Source organism: Podarcis bocagei (genome assembly GCF_964188305.1).
Source record: "Podarcis bocagei genome assembly, chromosome: 9".
Lineage (NCBI taxonomy): Eukaryota > Metazoa > Chordata > Lepidosauria > Squamata > Lacertidae > Podarcis > Podarcis bocagei.
Window position 1 is genome coordinate 18,906,841 of NC_138134.1, and position 15,151 is coordinate 18,921,991.

General features: G+C 39.5%; 1 protein-coding gene across 8 annotated transcripts in view; it reads left to right on the top strand.

Annotated features, from left to right (window-relative positions):
* FRYL (FRY like transcription coactivator) overlaps positions 1-15,151 on the top strand; it is a 116,964-nt gene that overhangs the window by 66,831 nt on the left and 34,982 nt on the right. For all 8 annotated transcript variants that reach the window (XM_081208553.1, XM_081208546.1, XM_081208547.1 and 5 more), the window contains 16 exons: positions 521-681; positions 1,404-1,514; positions 1,935-2,089; positions 2,213-2,312; positions 2,545-2,713; positions 3,735-3,994; positions 4,953-5,093; positions 6,319-6,487; positions 7,236-7,320; positions 7,601-7,713; positions 8,772-8,922; positions 10,246-10,349; positions 10,767-10,952; positions 12,098-12,299; positions 12,895-13,016; positions 13,646-13,836. In XM_081208553.1, the coding sequence (XP_081064679.1) occupies positions 521-681; positions 1,404-1,514; positions 1,935-2,089; positions 2,213-2,312; positions 2,545-2,713; positions 3,735-3,994; positions 4,953-5,093; positions 6,319-6,487; positions 7,236-7,320; positions 7,601-7,713; positions 8,772-8,922; positions 10,246-10,349; positions 10,767-10,952; positions 12,098-12,299; positions 12,895-13,016; positions 13,646-13,836 (2,420 nt within the window). The remainder of the gene's footprint in view (positions 1-520; positions 682-1,403; positions 1,515-1,934; positions 2,090-2,212; positions 2,313-2,544; positions 2,714-3,734; positions 3,995-4,952; positions 5,094-6,318; positions 6,488-7,235; positions 7,321-7,600; positions 7,714-8,771; positions 8,923-10,245; positions 10,350-10,766; positions 10,953-12,097; positions 12,300-12,894; positions 13,017-13,645; positions 13,837-15,151) is intronic.

Genomic DNA, 15,151 nt, shown 5'->3' on the forward strand with positions numbered 1-15,151 from the left:
GGCAGAGTTCTGAGGACCAGGCTCTGATCTAGCTCACAAATGCCTTACAGCTGTGTTGGACGATGGGAGTTAGCATTCAAGACCAAGGTTTGCTGCCGATTACTGTTAGATGCAAACAAGACCCTAGAAAAGGCCTAGCTACAATTGCTGCCGCAGAGTTTGCATTCAGTGAAAGTGTAAAGGCAGTAGGCACTCATTTTTCAAGTCAACTCAAAGGCATTTTGTTCCTTGTCTTCATCTATATATTTAACTTCTCCATTCTCTCCTGAGGTTACACATTGTAAAGATATGTTGGTTTATCTATCTCTTGGGTAAGGAATGTTACATTTCTGCATAAAACAGTCTAAGGCACAGCTTTGATTTGATGACAGTAAAGAATAGAAGGCAACCCTGGTTAAGAGAGTTTACCTTTATGTTTGCTCATTTCTTAAAAGACAAGCTAAGTTTTTGTTGTCTATCGTTGGCATATTTGGTTTATGTAAAAGGATTTTTGTTTTGTTCATCTGTGTTGCTTTTGTAGTTCACCAGAGAAGAAGTGTCTTTCCACAGCAGAGCCTCCGACACAGCCTCTTTATGTTGTTCAGTCACTGGGCAGGACCTTTCAGCATCATGTTTACTCCTCTGGACAGATATAGTGATAGAAACATGCAAATAAACAGACATCAGTACTGTGCATTAAAGGTAACACTCTTAAGAACATATTTTACCAACATATATTTACTAATAGTGATATTTCATCAGCTGCCATATCGTTAGCTTTGATTTCAAGATTGTGATAACCTGCACTCGCACCTAAAACATTAATGTTCCCATATGTTTGTAGTTGCTGCAACTTGTCCTCAGGCAACAGTTACACTAAATGACAAGGATCTAGAGAATCAGCCTTCTGTGTAAATAGTTTAATGTTCTCAACTTACACAGAAAAAGAATGTTTCACTTTTATTAGTCCTTGGAATAAAATCCAGAGGGTTGTCTACTCAGAATAGACTCGTTGAAATTACTGGACTCAAGTTAGTAATTTCAGTAGGTCTACTCTGAGTAGGACTAACATTAGCTACATCTAGGGTTGCCATATTTCAAGAGGTAAAAATCTGGGCACAGAAAGTTGATGAGCTTTTTTAGGACAATCGCCCGATAGCCCCACTGCCAAGCCCAACCTGACCATGCCAGAGCCAGAGCCCAGGCGAACAGAGCCAGAGCTGCCTGCACACAATTTTTATTTTTATTTTACCCCAAATCCAGGACATTTGCTTTAAAATGTAAAATTCCGCCTGGATGGGCATGTAGGACCCTCAAAAGAGGACATGTGCAGGAATTCCCAGACACATGGCAACCCTACTACAACCCTAGTTTGTTTTTTAAAGTAAAACAATAACAACCTCTTTTATCCCATTTCTTTAAAGGCTATGTCTGCTGTACTTTGTTGTGGCCCTGTTGCAGATAATGTAGGTCTCTCATCAGATGGCTATTTGTATAAATGGCTGGATAATATTTTGGATTCGCAGGATAAGAAGGTAATGTATAAGCACCAGTGACCTTAAAAAGAGTGGTTTGTAGTCAGATAATCTGTGGCTGAGATTTCAGGAACCTGCAGAATGTATAGTTCCTTCTCTTGCCACACTAAAATTAGTCCGGCAAATTTAAAGATGAGTTAGATCTGCTAAGAAAGTTAAAAAACAATGGAGGGGGGTGTCAGCTATAATTTATTAATGTAAAAGTTAACATCCTTACAATATCAATTCATCTAACCACTGACTTGACATTGGAAAAGGCAAAACGCTTTTGTAAATTAATTCCAGAAACCTTTATTATCAGTCTACTTATTTTTAAAAGCTTTACTGCTGGAAATGGGTAGATTTCTGTAGTTCTTGTTCAGTTAATAACTTAAAACTGTTGGTTGCAACTCTCGAGTTTTTTTCTTGTATTGTTTTTAGGTTCATCAGCTTGGCTGTGAGGCAGTTATGTTGCTGTTGGAACTCAACCCCGACCAGAGTAACCTCATGTACTGGGCTGTAGATCGCTGTTATACAGGCTCTAAGCGGGTAGCAGCTGGATGCTTTAAAGCCATAGCCAGTGTATTCCAAAACAGGTATTAGATAAAGTTACAGCACAGGGGGGAATCAGTTAAGATGGATATTACTATTTTTTAAATGTTAATTTGCTTGTTCATTTTAAGCATCTCAAAGTGGTTTGTGCTTCATTTTCTTTAAAGGGATTACCAATGTGACACAGTTACTCTTCTCAATCTTATATTATTTAAAGCGGCTGACTCTTCTAGGGCTATCTACGAAGTTGCTATGCAGCTCTTACAGGTACGTATGAAAGGCTTTTAGAAAATTAAGATCTATAAGTGTTTGAGATTGATTATTTATAATATTCTTGCATCATGTTAACATGGTAACAAATATCAGTATTCCGACCCCGACCTAATACAAGATGTCCGATTGGTATTCTATGAATGAACAATGTTTATTGTTTAAAATAATATTCTTCGTGGTTGAATTAATATCCCAAGGCAATTTTTTGTACATCTTATTTTTCTAGATTTTAGAGCCGAAGATGTTTCGCTATGCTCATAAACTTGAGGTTCAAAGAACAGATGGGATATTGAGCCAGCCTTCGCCTTTGCCACATTTGTACTCTGTGTCCTATTATCAACTTTCTGAAGAATTAGCAAGGACATACCCAGAATTAACACTTGCAATATTTTCAGGTATATTAGAACATTTGCCGATGCTAGGATGTTTGTTTTTAGGAAACGTTAAACTTATCTGAATACATTTTACTGTGCTTTCAAGCTCTCTTTGACTTTCTTTATTGTTAAAAGTAGTCTTACTGATTTCTGATAGCATAGCACAGTCCTAATTGTGCATTATTTTAGTGTAGCAAGTCATTGGCCTGCTTTGAAGTGAAACTCATGCCTCAACTTAACAAGCAAGATAAGATTTGAGGATTCTCCCTTTGGTCTCTAATTGGTATTTGGCTTTGAGCAAAGGCAGGAAATGAAGATTCAAAGGAGTGAGTGAGCACCAACAATTTCCCTTATTTCAGTGTTTCCTGCCTTCGATCTGTAAGGAGTATCAAATCCTGACACTTAAGAAGGAAGACTTTTAATGGTAACACAAATTATTCCTTTTGCCCATGTGCACAGTCCCTTTGATCATCCTGTTTCATTCAATTTGGGAAACTTATTACTAGCTTATTACTTATAGACTTCTGGTTTAATTGCGGGTCACACAAAGGAGCTGTGTGTATGGTCAAATGCTTTTTTATATATCTCAGCCTGTTAAGTCAATGTTTGATTGTCTAAAGCAGTGTTTCCCAACCTTGGGCCTCCAGCTGTTTTCGAATTACAATTCCCATCATCCCTGACCACTGGTCTTGCTAGCTGAGGATTATGGGAGTTGTAGTCCAAAAACAGCTGGAGGCCCAAGGTTGGGAAATGCTGGTCTAAAGCATAAGCCCTTGTACTTTCCCACTAGTTTTGCACAGCTGCCTTTTCTCTCTAGAGGCAGGAATTCATACAAATGAGACCGCATCTTTTTTCATATGACCATGACTGTTGATCTAAGCCTCCTACCAGTATGAGTAAAGCACATAATTCTCCTTACTGCTTCTGTTCAGTCTAGTAGTTCACATTTTTCAGCATGGGTTTCTGCAGTTAAGAAAACGAACAAAAATGCATCATTTCTCATAACACACAGATTTGTTTGTCTTTTAATTATTGAATATAGAGGTAAGCCAGAGAATTCAAATGGCACACCCCTCTGGAAGACAGGTGATGCTACACTATCTGCTACCGTGGATGAATAATATTGAATTGGTGGATCTGAAACCTTTGCCCACAATTCGGCGACAAGATGAAGATGAAGAGGATTCCTTGAAAGATAGAGAGCTGATGGTGAACAGCAGGCGCTGGCTAAGAGGCGAAGGTTGGGGATCACCACAGGCTTCTGCTTTGGTTTTAAACAACCTCATGTATATGACAGCAAAGGTAAACTAAAGGGTTGGGTCTTAAGTGGATTTTCCATTTTGAGGTGATACAGTTGCTAGTAGGAATGCTAGTACTGGATACTGAACTTCACTGTGTAACTCAAATCACTGATGTTTCACACTTTCAATTGCAAAATTGTTCTAAAAAGTTACAGAGGAGTCGCAATAGGCTAAAACTTACTTTGAGAAAGTTCATTAGTATATCATAGTGCTGCTAATTTGCATGGTGAGCTATCTCCCAGTGGTTCAAGCTTAGGGACCCATCCTTCCCCCACCTAAACTACTAAATATGATTTCTTTCTCCATCCAAGACAGGTTGACTGCTCAGGAGCACATCTAGCTTGTCTGGGCTAAGCTTCAATTTGTTTGCCTTCATCTAGATTCAGAACGTGGATTTAGATAGAAAGGGTGGGGAGATAAGCACAGATATGCTTTTGCATGCACACCCCATTCTTGTGCTACCCTTTTGCTGCTGTCATCTCAGTGTGCCAAAATATGCCAGAACTTTTTCAGTTGAACCATCATTTCCAGTTTCATTCACATTGGAAAAACTGGTTACCAGCTTTGAAACATGCCAGAAACTATCATTATGGTTTGAATGCTACAGGAAACTATGGTTATCTGAAGATTTCTGGGTTTAATTGTGGTGCGCTGAGAAGGAAGGGCAGAAGAAGGTGTGTGCACAGGAAAGGCTCAGGTTTGGAAGCCAGGACAGGGCAAACAATGACATTGTGAAATTTAACACACTTAATACTGATGGTTGTTTGTTAAACAAGCTTCAGAGTCCTAGAAATGTTTGTGGGTTTAAGTTGGTTAAATGAAGCTTATTGTTTCTTTTACTGTTGACTTTGAAACATATCTCATACTAAATTATTTTCTTCAGGTAGATACACAAACACTCATATATGAATGAGATTGTTGAACTTGTTGGAAATGAATGTCTCAACATTGTTTTCTAGTATGGTGATGAAGTGGCATGGTCAGAAATCGAGAACGTCTGGATTACTCTAGCAGACAGTTGGCCAAAGAATTTGAAAATAATTCTGCATTTTTTGATCAGCATTTGTGGAGTGAACAGTGAACCTAGCCTCTTGCCTTACGTAAGTGACACTGAAGCTTAACTTCTAAGGGATAATTTTTTGACAGGTACTTTCTCTCTCACACATAGTCCAATCTCCCTCGTATAGTGGTTGTAAAAATAAAATGGGATGACTCTGTGTAGCCCTTTGGAGGAGGAGAAAAATACTTCCAGAATGTATTTCCTTTATGAGAATGTAATCCATAACACTTTGAAGTCAATTACAAAATTGCCATTTATTGACCCTTCCATGAAATATTGCAGTACAGCATCAAAAGCTGAAATAATGTTTGCGTATAACATTTTAAAACTAAGTGTACTAATAATATTCAATCACTTTGATGTAAAGAAGAAATCTTTGATATTGATTATACGTGTGGAGTTTTATTTAGGTTTTTGTTCTTATTTTGTTCTCTTTATATTGAACACATCCTTTAATATTAAAGAGAATGAAAAATATTCAGTTGCTATAAGATGTTTTAAGACAAGGAAGATTAACGTTTTGGGGGCTAATGGCCACTTTGACCCATGGGCAACCCTTGGAGTCACATATAAAAGCGGACATGTCAAGTCTTCTACACTATATAAAATCAGTTTTAATTTCAGTTTTTAAACGTTTTCTTTAAAGTTTAAAGCAGAATTTTCAGGAAGGTCTTAGGTGCAGTCACAGGAGCTTTTTGGCATCACAGAATCACAGCAAGGGATCTGCAGGTGTAGTCAGTAAAAAAGCAAAAATGGGAGGACTGGAGTCCCCCCAAAAACTTTTGGCATCAAAGTGAAGGACCTAGAGGAGCAGTCAGTAAAACATGGGAAAAAAGAAATGCAATGAGCATATTTAAGGGATGTTTGGAAGCTCATAAAAACTTTTTGGGGCATCACAGGAGCAGTCTGTAAAATATAAAGTTAATTGTATGTTTTTTATTTTGAAAAGTGGAATTTGGAGACGACAAAAAATTAGGCATCATAGGAGGGAACCTACTGGGGAAATCAATAACTTTTTAAAAAACCACACCCTAGAATAATGACAATGACATCTTAGGGGGCTTCTGGGGGGCACAAAACCTTTTCAGGGGCAAGATACATCCCCAGGCCATGTGCTAGCCACCCCTGGTTTAAGATCTATGTGTGCTGGTGGGGCAGTATTTATGTAATTTGACTGCCAATATAAAACATAAATGTTATCCTAACTTAATATTTATACACAAGCAATGTCAGACTTCATGTTTAGTGATTTGTTTGAATGGCAGGTGAAGAAAGTCATTGTTTACCTGGGTAGAGATAAAACCATGCAGCTTTTGGAAGAGCTGGTGACTGAGTTGCAGCTTACTGATCCAGTCAGTTCTGGAGTCACGCATATGGATAATCCACCATATTATCGCATCACTTCCAGTTACAAAATCCCTTCTGTCACCTCAGGTGAGGATATGAATTTAACCAATCATTTGCTGTACTTAAGTGGATATATTTGGGATTGATTGATTGATTGATTGACTTTATATACCACCCTATATCCGCAGGTCTCACTGCTAGGTAAAAAGCCTGGTATAAATTTTTACATTATTTAAGTGTGAAGCTTTATTTTAACCTTTATTTTTTTAAATCTGAATTGTTAAATACCTGTGTTATGAACAATGGAGGGAAAATACTTGTTTGGGAGGAGTTTGGGTGACATGAATAGTTTACCTGGTGCTGCCTCCCTCACCATTTCAAAGAACTGGGGAAGGGAGAAGATGAGCTCTAGATGCAGCGCTATTTCAAAATAATGTTTGGAAGCTTTGAAAGATCAACAACAAAAGAGCAGATAAGCATTAGCTCTTCTCTTCGTCCCTAAAAATGTGTATTAAAAAATTCAGGAACAGGATCACTGAAAGTATGTATTGCATTTATTTGCAAACCCAGTCACAAACGGTTTCAAAGGTTTACCATGTTATATTGTGCCTGGGGGTGGAATGGGGTGGGGATTTCAAGAAAAACAAATCCAAAGCACATCTGGGGATGCACATCTAGCTGCATGGCTTTCATCTTTCATTTGCACAGGCTTGAAAAGTAGAGTTCATATGCAGATCAAAACAAAGTAATAGGTCAGGATGTTTAAGTAACTTTCATAATTCATGTACATCTCATAAGTTTTTCATCCTAAATACGCTGTTACTTCAAATTTCAGGAACCACTTCCAGTAGCAATACAATGGTGGCGCCCACTGATGGTAATCCTGACATTAAGCATGCAAAAGATAGCATTGATGAAAAGTAAGTAGTACCTCAAAGAATAACAGTACTGGGAACTGGAATAAAAATAAGCCTTTTTTATTGCAAAAAATGTAGCCAGTCAAGGCACAGTTTTTTAAAATGGCTTGTTGTGGGTCCCTTAGTAGAATGTGGAGGTTGAAGGGGGATGGTTGTAAATTATGAGACATAATGTTGAATAATTATGTATATTTTATATCGACCCTGAACAAAAGATGACAGTGCTACATTTTAAGAAACAAATGTATATCTCTAGTTGACACCATTATTTTTATTCCTTTAGCTATGTACATCTAGATATCTACAGTGGACTAAACAGCAATCTGAACCGCCAACACCACAGGCTAGAATCTCGTTATAGCAGCAGTTCTGGAGGATCATATGAAGAAGAGAAAAGTAAAAATAATAATTTTACAGTCTCCTTAGTAATGCATGTTTTAATTACATACATGAACAGTGTCAGCTGAAAGAGTTTATGGCAAAAATGGTTGTTTTTGCTGGATCCAGACACCGGATTCCTCTGATATGGGATGACGCCTCTGGGTGTGACAGGCAGGGTCTTAAACAGCCTACTGCCACTTATCTGGGGGGAGGGGAGCCTCTCCCCTCCCCAGACCAATCCTGTCTATGGTTGGAACAGGTTGAGTACAACTTACTCTCTTTTGTAAAAGGGACGCGGGTGGCGCTGTGGTCTAAACCACTGAGCCTCTTGGGCTTGCCAATCAGAAGGTTGGTAGTTCAAATCTGTGTGATGGGCTGTGCTCCCGTTGCTCTGTCCCAGCTTCTGCCAACCTAGCAGTTCGAAAGCACGCCAGTGCAAGTAGCTAAACAGGTACCACTGTGGTGGGAAGGTAAATGGCGTTACCATGCACTCTGGTTTCCATCATGGTGTTCCATTGTGCCAGAAGTGGTTTAGTCATGCCAGCCACATGACCCAGAAAGCTGTCTGTGGACAAACACCGGCTCCCTTGGCCTGAAAAGCGAGATGAGCGCCGCACCCCATGGTTGCCTTTGATCGGACTTAACCATCCAGGGGTCCTTTACCTTTACCTTTATTTTACTCTCTTTTGTGGAAAGCCACTGGAATCATTTTTTTAAAAAAATTGCCCTGTTGTTGAATGTGCGGATTTTCTTCCTGTGCCATTTTTATATTTCTCTTCTTTGCTTGTGAGCGGGTTCTTTTTTCATCAGTGTCAGGCTTTCATGGTAATAGCTTCCAAAAACACATGGGAACATCCTTCCATGCGATCAGCTCAGAACATATAATAGGTTTGTGTGTGGTGGGGGGAGAGAAACTGTCATGTATGAAGCAACTTTTGGAATGCAGAACAGTATTGGGAATTGTATGGAATGCAATGGTACTGCATGCATATTTGAAAAGAACCTGTTTCTGCTAACATGAATGCATTAAACTGAACTCTAATATTCAACTATAAAATGAATACTTTTGATAGGCGATTCAATGCCACTGTACTCAAACTGGCGGCTGAAAGTGATGGAGCACAATGAAGGGGAGCCTTTACCATTTCCACCTTCAGGGGGCTGTTGGTCACCGCTGGTAGATTATTTGCCTGAAACAACCTCCCCAGGCATGTCTCTTCATAGGTAAGCAATAAAAGTAAATGGAAACAGTGCAAGTTCCTTTTAATATTCAGCGTGCATGTCACAATTGCCCCTTCCCGAAGAGATGGGAAGGTCAGCTGTTTGCGCCTTACACAGGAGGAATGGTTAGTATCCGATATTTTAAATTATGGTCTTTGTAGGGGAAAAGTTTCAACCCATGCTTCTTGAGTCTCTCTGCCTTTGGGGTCACATTGCCAAAGTAGTAGTAGTAGTAGTAGTAGTAGTAGTAGTAGTAGTAGCAGCAGCAGTAGTAATTTATTATTTATACCCTGCCCATCTGGCTGGGTTTCCCCAGCCACTTTGGGCGGCTTCCAACAAAATATTAAAGATACAATAAAACATCAAACATTAAAAACTTCCCTAAACAGGGCTGCCTTCAGATGTCTTCTAAAAGCCAGATAGATGTTTATTTCCTTGACATCTGATGGGAGCGCTTTCCACAGGGCGGGCGCCACGACCGAGAAGTTCCATTTTCCAAAGCAGAGGGCCTATTGTCTTGTTACTATCTTGGGGAAATCTCACCCAGGAAGACTCTCAGGTTGTAGGTGGTTCCTCAGCTCCAAATGGCTTTCTGCAATGAGGCCTTTTGCTCTAACTTTTGTTTTCCCAAATGTATGGTGGAAGTAAAAATTCGGGTTGACCTGTTCTTTGACAAAGCTAGGTCTGAATTCTTGTCAATCAACAACTATTAATCATGATAGAGCCTTCATGTTCAGAGTTATTGGTACTTCTGTATACTCATTCCTAGGTCTGTACAGCATGAGAGAACCCTTGAATTATTCACCTGAGAGGACTTCCCAAATGCATCTGCCTAACCACTGTTGGAAACAATTCCCTTGTTCTGATTTTGGGTGGATTTTTGGTCTATTTTTGCAGGGCTGCTCTTAGCGTTAAGATGTTAGTGACCACCAACATTCTGAGTATCCCTTCTGTCTGAAAGAGTAGTAACAATAGTTGTATACTAAACCTTCCTTTACAAGTTTTTGATTCTGTATTGCCTCGGCACAGAACATGATCAGAAAATTGAATTCAGATTTGCTTCCTTAAATAGAAGCAGTTAAGCTGTGGCACGGTCATATTAAGGCATACTTCATATTCAAATGTTGTCTGTATCATCATAACTAATACTTTTAAAGTCAATTTTCCTGAAAGAATCAGATTTGTTTTGACTTGTGGTAGCTTCATATGAAATAGTAATAATGTAACTAGACTACTATCAAAGTTTCATTTAAAAGTATTGCATCTTAAAAAGAAACTGCTTCTTCATTCTGTTCTTTTAACCTTACTAATTGTTTTTGCTTGTAGGTGTAACATAGCAGTGATTTTGTTGACTGACTTGATAATTGACCACAGTGTGAAGGTTGACTGGGGAACCTACCTGCACCTCTTGCTTCATGCAGTTTTTATAGGTAATGACATCTTTATTAAAACTGAGAGACAATGTTAGCTCATCGTTTTGTGCTCTTGCCTTTTAATCACTACAAAAGAGGTGGCTTATCTATGTTAAAGTAAGACAACTCTGGCAATCGGAGGTAAAGCACAAATTTTGAAATGGAGTAGCCAAGGATCACAAGGGGAGAACTCTTGTTTTTATATTGCATAAAAATATTTGTAGTTTGAAAACACATATTTATAACTTCTGCGCATTGTATACATTATAATAATGAATGAGAGATTATATACGTCACTGACTCCCCCCCCCCATGGTAGACCTCTTGATACGTTTAGTGTAGCAAACTTGCATTTAAATTACAATAGTACAAAAGATCATAAGGGTGATGTCATTGTTGCTGTGGTACATCTAACATTAACTTTATTGCTTACAGGACTTGATCACCACCATCCTGAAGTATACGAACACTGTAAACGCCTCCTATTGCATTTATTGATAGCGATGGGCTCTAACAGTAATGTCCAGTCTGTGGCTTCTGTCCTTCTCAGGAACAGGGAGTTTAATGAACCCCGGGTGCTCACTGTCAAACAAACAGCACATTTGGATTACATATTCACAGGTACATTAAATGAATTAAATATTTCTGAAGAAATATTGCAACATTATATTGTAATGAGGTTAAAGTGTTATACTGCCAATGACACCATACACTTTAGCCATTGAAAATAAAAGCTATTTCCCACCGGTGCATAGCTGGTTGATGAAGGTGCATTATCCATTAAGAAGGGATAGTACCTCTGGTGGGGGACACATGGTGCTCCTTCTAGGGTTTACCCACCTTTGGTCCACTCCCTGCACTCAGCTTTCACCTATGGCTCCTAGAAGCTGTCAGCATGCGACAGTGGCCACACCCCGGGAAACGGCTTCGACTGGCCGGCTAAACCAGGTGAAAATAGCCGATGGGTCTCAAACCTTCAGTGAGATAGGGACTTCCTCTTCGTCAGAAGACAGGCTCTGGCACATTGAGCAGATGAGACCAACAGTGGATCCAACGGTCAAGAAGGGGGTTTCTGCACATGCTGTAGAGGGAAGTGAGGAGCAGATGGGTCTTGTCAACTGAGGAAGGTATCCCATCTAGGAGAAGGAAATGAGCCTAGGCAAGCCTTGGGGTTGTATGCCCCTCTGTCTCCTCTTTTCCTCCTGCACAGTGGAGAGAGGATTAATTTTGTTCCTGCAGAATGGATCAGGGTGAGAGCAACGGGCAAAGCATGTATAGGCTGGTACCAAATCGGGGGAAAAGATCTCTCTCCAGACCCCTCCAAGGCTTCATAATATCCCCACCAGTTGGGCGCTCTCTATTACTTTCCAGCAGATGGCAGCACTTTGTCATACAATATAATCACAAAGAGTAGTTGATCTCACGAAAATATTTGGTTTTGTTGTTTCTATTTTTATTAAATTGCGCTTCTAACATCTGTTAGTAACAACTTGTGAAGACGCATTGTTTTGCTCAAAAATTCCCTAACCCATTAAATTAAATCCTGCTAGTGCCAAATTCCTGCTTTTTTAAATACTGTTTTGCTGTTTTTTGTTTCTTTATGTTTATATGACACTGATTTATTGTTTTCTGTTGTATTTTTGTATCACTTTTAGAGATTTTTAAATATTAAGCTGCTAAAAATGCTTTCAATTGAATGAATTAATAAAGTAGATCTTGACTGCCATTTTACTGTATGGGAACTCATTTTTTCTTTCTATAATTAGGTGTGAATGATTTTATACCGGATCACCAGCCCTCCCCAATGACAGACTCAGGGCTCAGTTCAAGTTCTACCTCTTCTAGCATCAGTTTAGGAAATACCAGTGCTGCCATTTCTCATATGCATAGCACCATCCTCAGTGAAGTTGACATTTCAGGAGAGCAAGAGGAGAAAATGAAATCACTTATGGAGTTTATTACTTCAAGGTAACATTTAAAAGTCAGCTGCTGTTACTTATCTGTATGAAAATACAAGCATGCAATGTTTTCAGTCCCATTGTAAATGTAAAGAGAAAAAGGCAAATAGGCTTGTGCTTTAACATCAGAGCTTTCAGGAGGTACATTATGGTTTAAAGCTCTTGCATTGAGTACTGATCAGTTTGGCTAACCTATCTTGCTTTGTAGGACACTTATGCTATTAGAAAGCTACTGAGTATATTATATTTATCTTTCGTAGTAAAGCCCTTCATAGTTCTTTTTTGGTTTTTTTTGGCAGCCTTACTGGTATGTTTCCCCACCTTGAATTTCTCATACAATCTTAGAATTCTGTTCTTCTCTGAAGTGTTGATAAACACTTCCTAGGACCAAAAAAATAATCCAGGTGGTGTTTAGAAATGTCGCGGTATTATTTCGGACAAGAAGGCTTTACACGTCTTCAGAATTGCTGTATACTTGTTAACAGCGACTGCATTTTATATTGGAAATTGCTTGTGGGTAAAACGGGAAGCCTTCCATCTTTATGCTGAATGTTCCTAATATTTCTGAGAAATGAGATTTGGGCTTGGTTATTTGTTACTCCTAGGAAACGAGGACCACTTTGGAACCATGAAGATGTTTCAGCAAAGAATCCAAGCATAAAGAGTGCTGAGCAGTTAACTGTATTCCTAAAGCATGTTGTTTCTGCATTTAAACAGTCAAGTTCAGGTATGGTTGAAAAAGCTGAAGTATGGTACAGTATTCAGTAAATTCAGTAAAAGAACATTCCTTAAAAATAAATACCGTACAGCTCCTATATAAGAAAATGTTCATGATATATGTTCAGATATACATTTGCACCTTGTTTTGTGACTGGGATCTGTTCCGGAGCCCCGGCTGCTAGCTGAAAAGGACGCAGGGCAAAGCTCTGTGTCTGCGCATGCGCGAGTGGCAAACCCAGAAGTAACCCATTCCAGTACTTCTGGGTTTGCTGCGGACGTTTGCTGAAGCAGATGCTAGACAAGGTGGACATTCACGGAGATATTACTGTATATGTTTAATTTCCCCTAGTATTCAGGGGAATGAAGGCAGAATGGGGAATATTGGGTTTATTGAAGAGTATATATCTCGTAAGTACAACCATCTCGTTGCTACTGAGGATGCATAATCTGTGTTTCTTGCCATCTCCCTCCTGTGCAACTCTGACCCTGGCTTCAAGCTTTGAGAATAAGGTATCACTCACTGTTTGCAAATGTCTACACAGCCTATGGCTGCCCGTAAAGCCTGCTTGTGAACTCAGAATCCTTCCTGAACCTCGGTCCTCACTCCACATTCTTACTACTAACTTTATCTTACAGTTGGATTTCAGTTAGAGCACCATCTCAGCGAAGTTGCTCTGCAAACTGCACTTTCTTGCTCCTCTCGGCATTATGCTGGAAGATCCTTTCAGATTTTCAGAGCACTGAAGCAACCTCTTTCTGCAGCCACACTTTCTGACATTCTATCTAGGCTTGTAGAAACTGTTGGAGATGCAGGAGAAGAAGCTCAGGTATTTGCATTTATTGTTTCTTTTGGATCAGTTTTAAAGAGTACCTTTTTTCCTTGTTCACTCATTACTTGATGGTGTAAATATGCGATTTACCAGGTGTTTGAAACAGGCCTAAGTTTCCTTCAGACAGAAATACGACTCTGTAAGGTAAAGGCCCAGTTTGCGCATCACACTAAACTGTGGTATAGGAAGCTGCACATAAGCAGAAATGAGACTTAGAGCGCACGCTCCTTTGCTCCCCTCTCCTCCTCCTAAACAGATTGAGGGGAGAACTTCAGCAGCTTTTAGTTCTCAGGAGCGAGAGAGTCTAAAGTGTGCTAAAGGAGGATAAGAAGATTGCACAGAAGATGAATGAATTCTTTGTTTCTGTCTTCACAGTGGAAGATAGAAGGCAGATCCCAGCAACTGAACTAACTTTTGCAGGAAGGAAGTCTGAGGAACTGAGGCAGATAGTAGTGAAAAGAGTTGACGTTCTAGAACAGGAGTCAGCAACCTTTTTCAGCTGTAGGCCGGTCCACTGTCCCTCAGACCATGTGGTGGGCTGGACTATATTTTGGAAAAAAATATGAACGAATTCTTATGCGGCCCAGTCGTCTTCTCAATCTGACTTGCGGATGGTCTGGGAATCAGTGTGTTTTTACATGAGTAGAATGTGTCCTTTTATTTAAAATGCATCTCTGGGTTATTTGTGGGGCATAGGAATTTGTTCATTTCCCCCCCCCCCCAAAATATAGTCTGGCCCACCACATGGTCTGAGGGACAGTGCCCACGGCTGAAAAAGGTTGCTGACCCCTGATCTAGAGTTGGGGTGAGCAGTGAGATGGCCATGTTTGCTGATGATACTACAGTAGTACCTTGGTTCTCAAACTTAATCCGCTGCGGAAGTCTGTTCCAAAACCAAAGCATTCCAAAACCAAGGTGCACTTTCCCATGGAAAGTAATGCAAAATGGATTAATCCATTCCAGACTTTTAAAAACACCCCCTAAAACAGCAATTTAACATGAATTTTACTATCTAATGAGACCATTGATCCATAAAATGAAAGCAATAAACAATGTACTGCAGTCACACAGTCAATCAATCAGTAGCTGAACTGGGTTCCACACAGTCACAAAAAACAAAACAAAAAAGTTGCAAAAACACAAAATAAATAGCAAAAACAGACAGACCTTAGCATAACACTCAAAACGGAGAATGTTCGGCTTCTGAAAAAAGTTTGCAAACTGGAACACTTACTTCCGGGTTTGCAGTGTTTGGGTTCCAAGTTGTTTGAGAACCAAGGTGTTTGAGAACCAAGGTACCACTGTATATTGT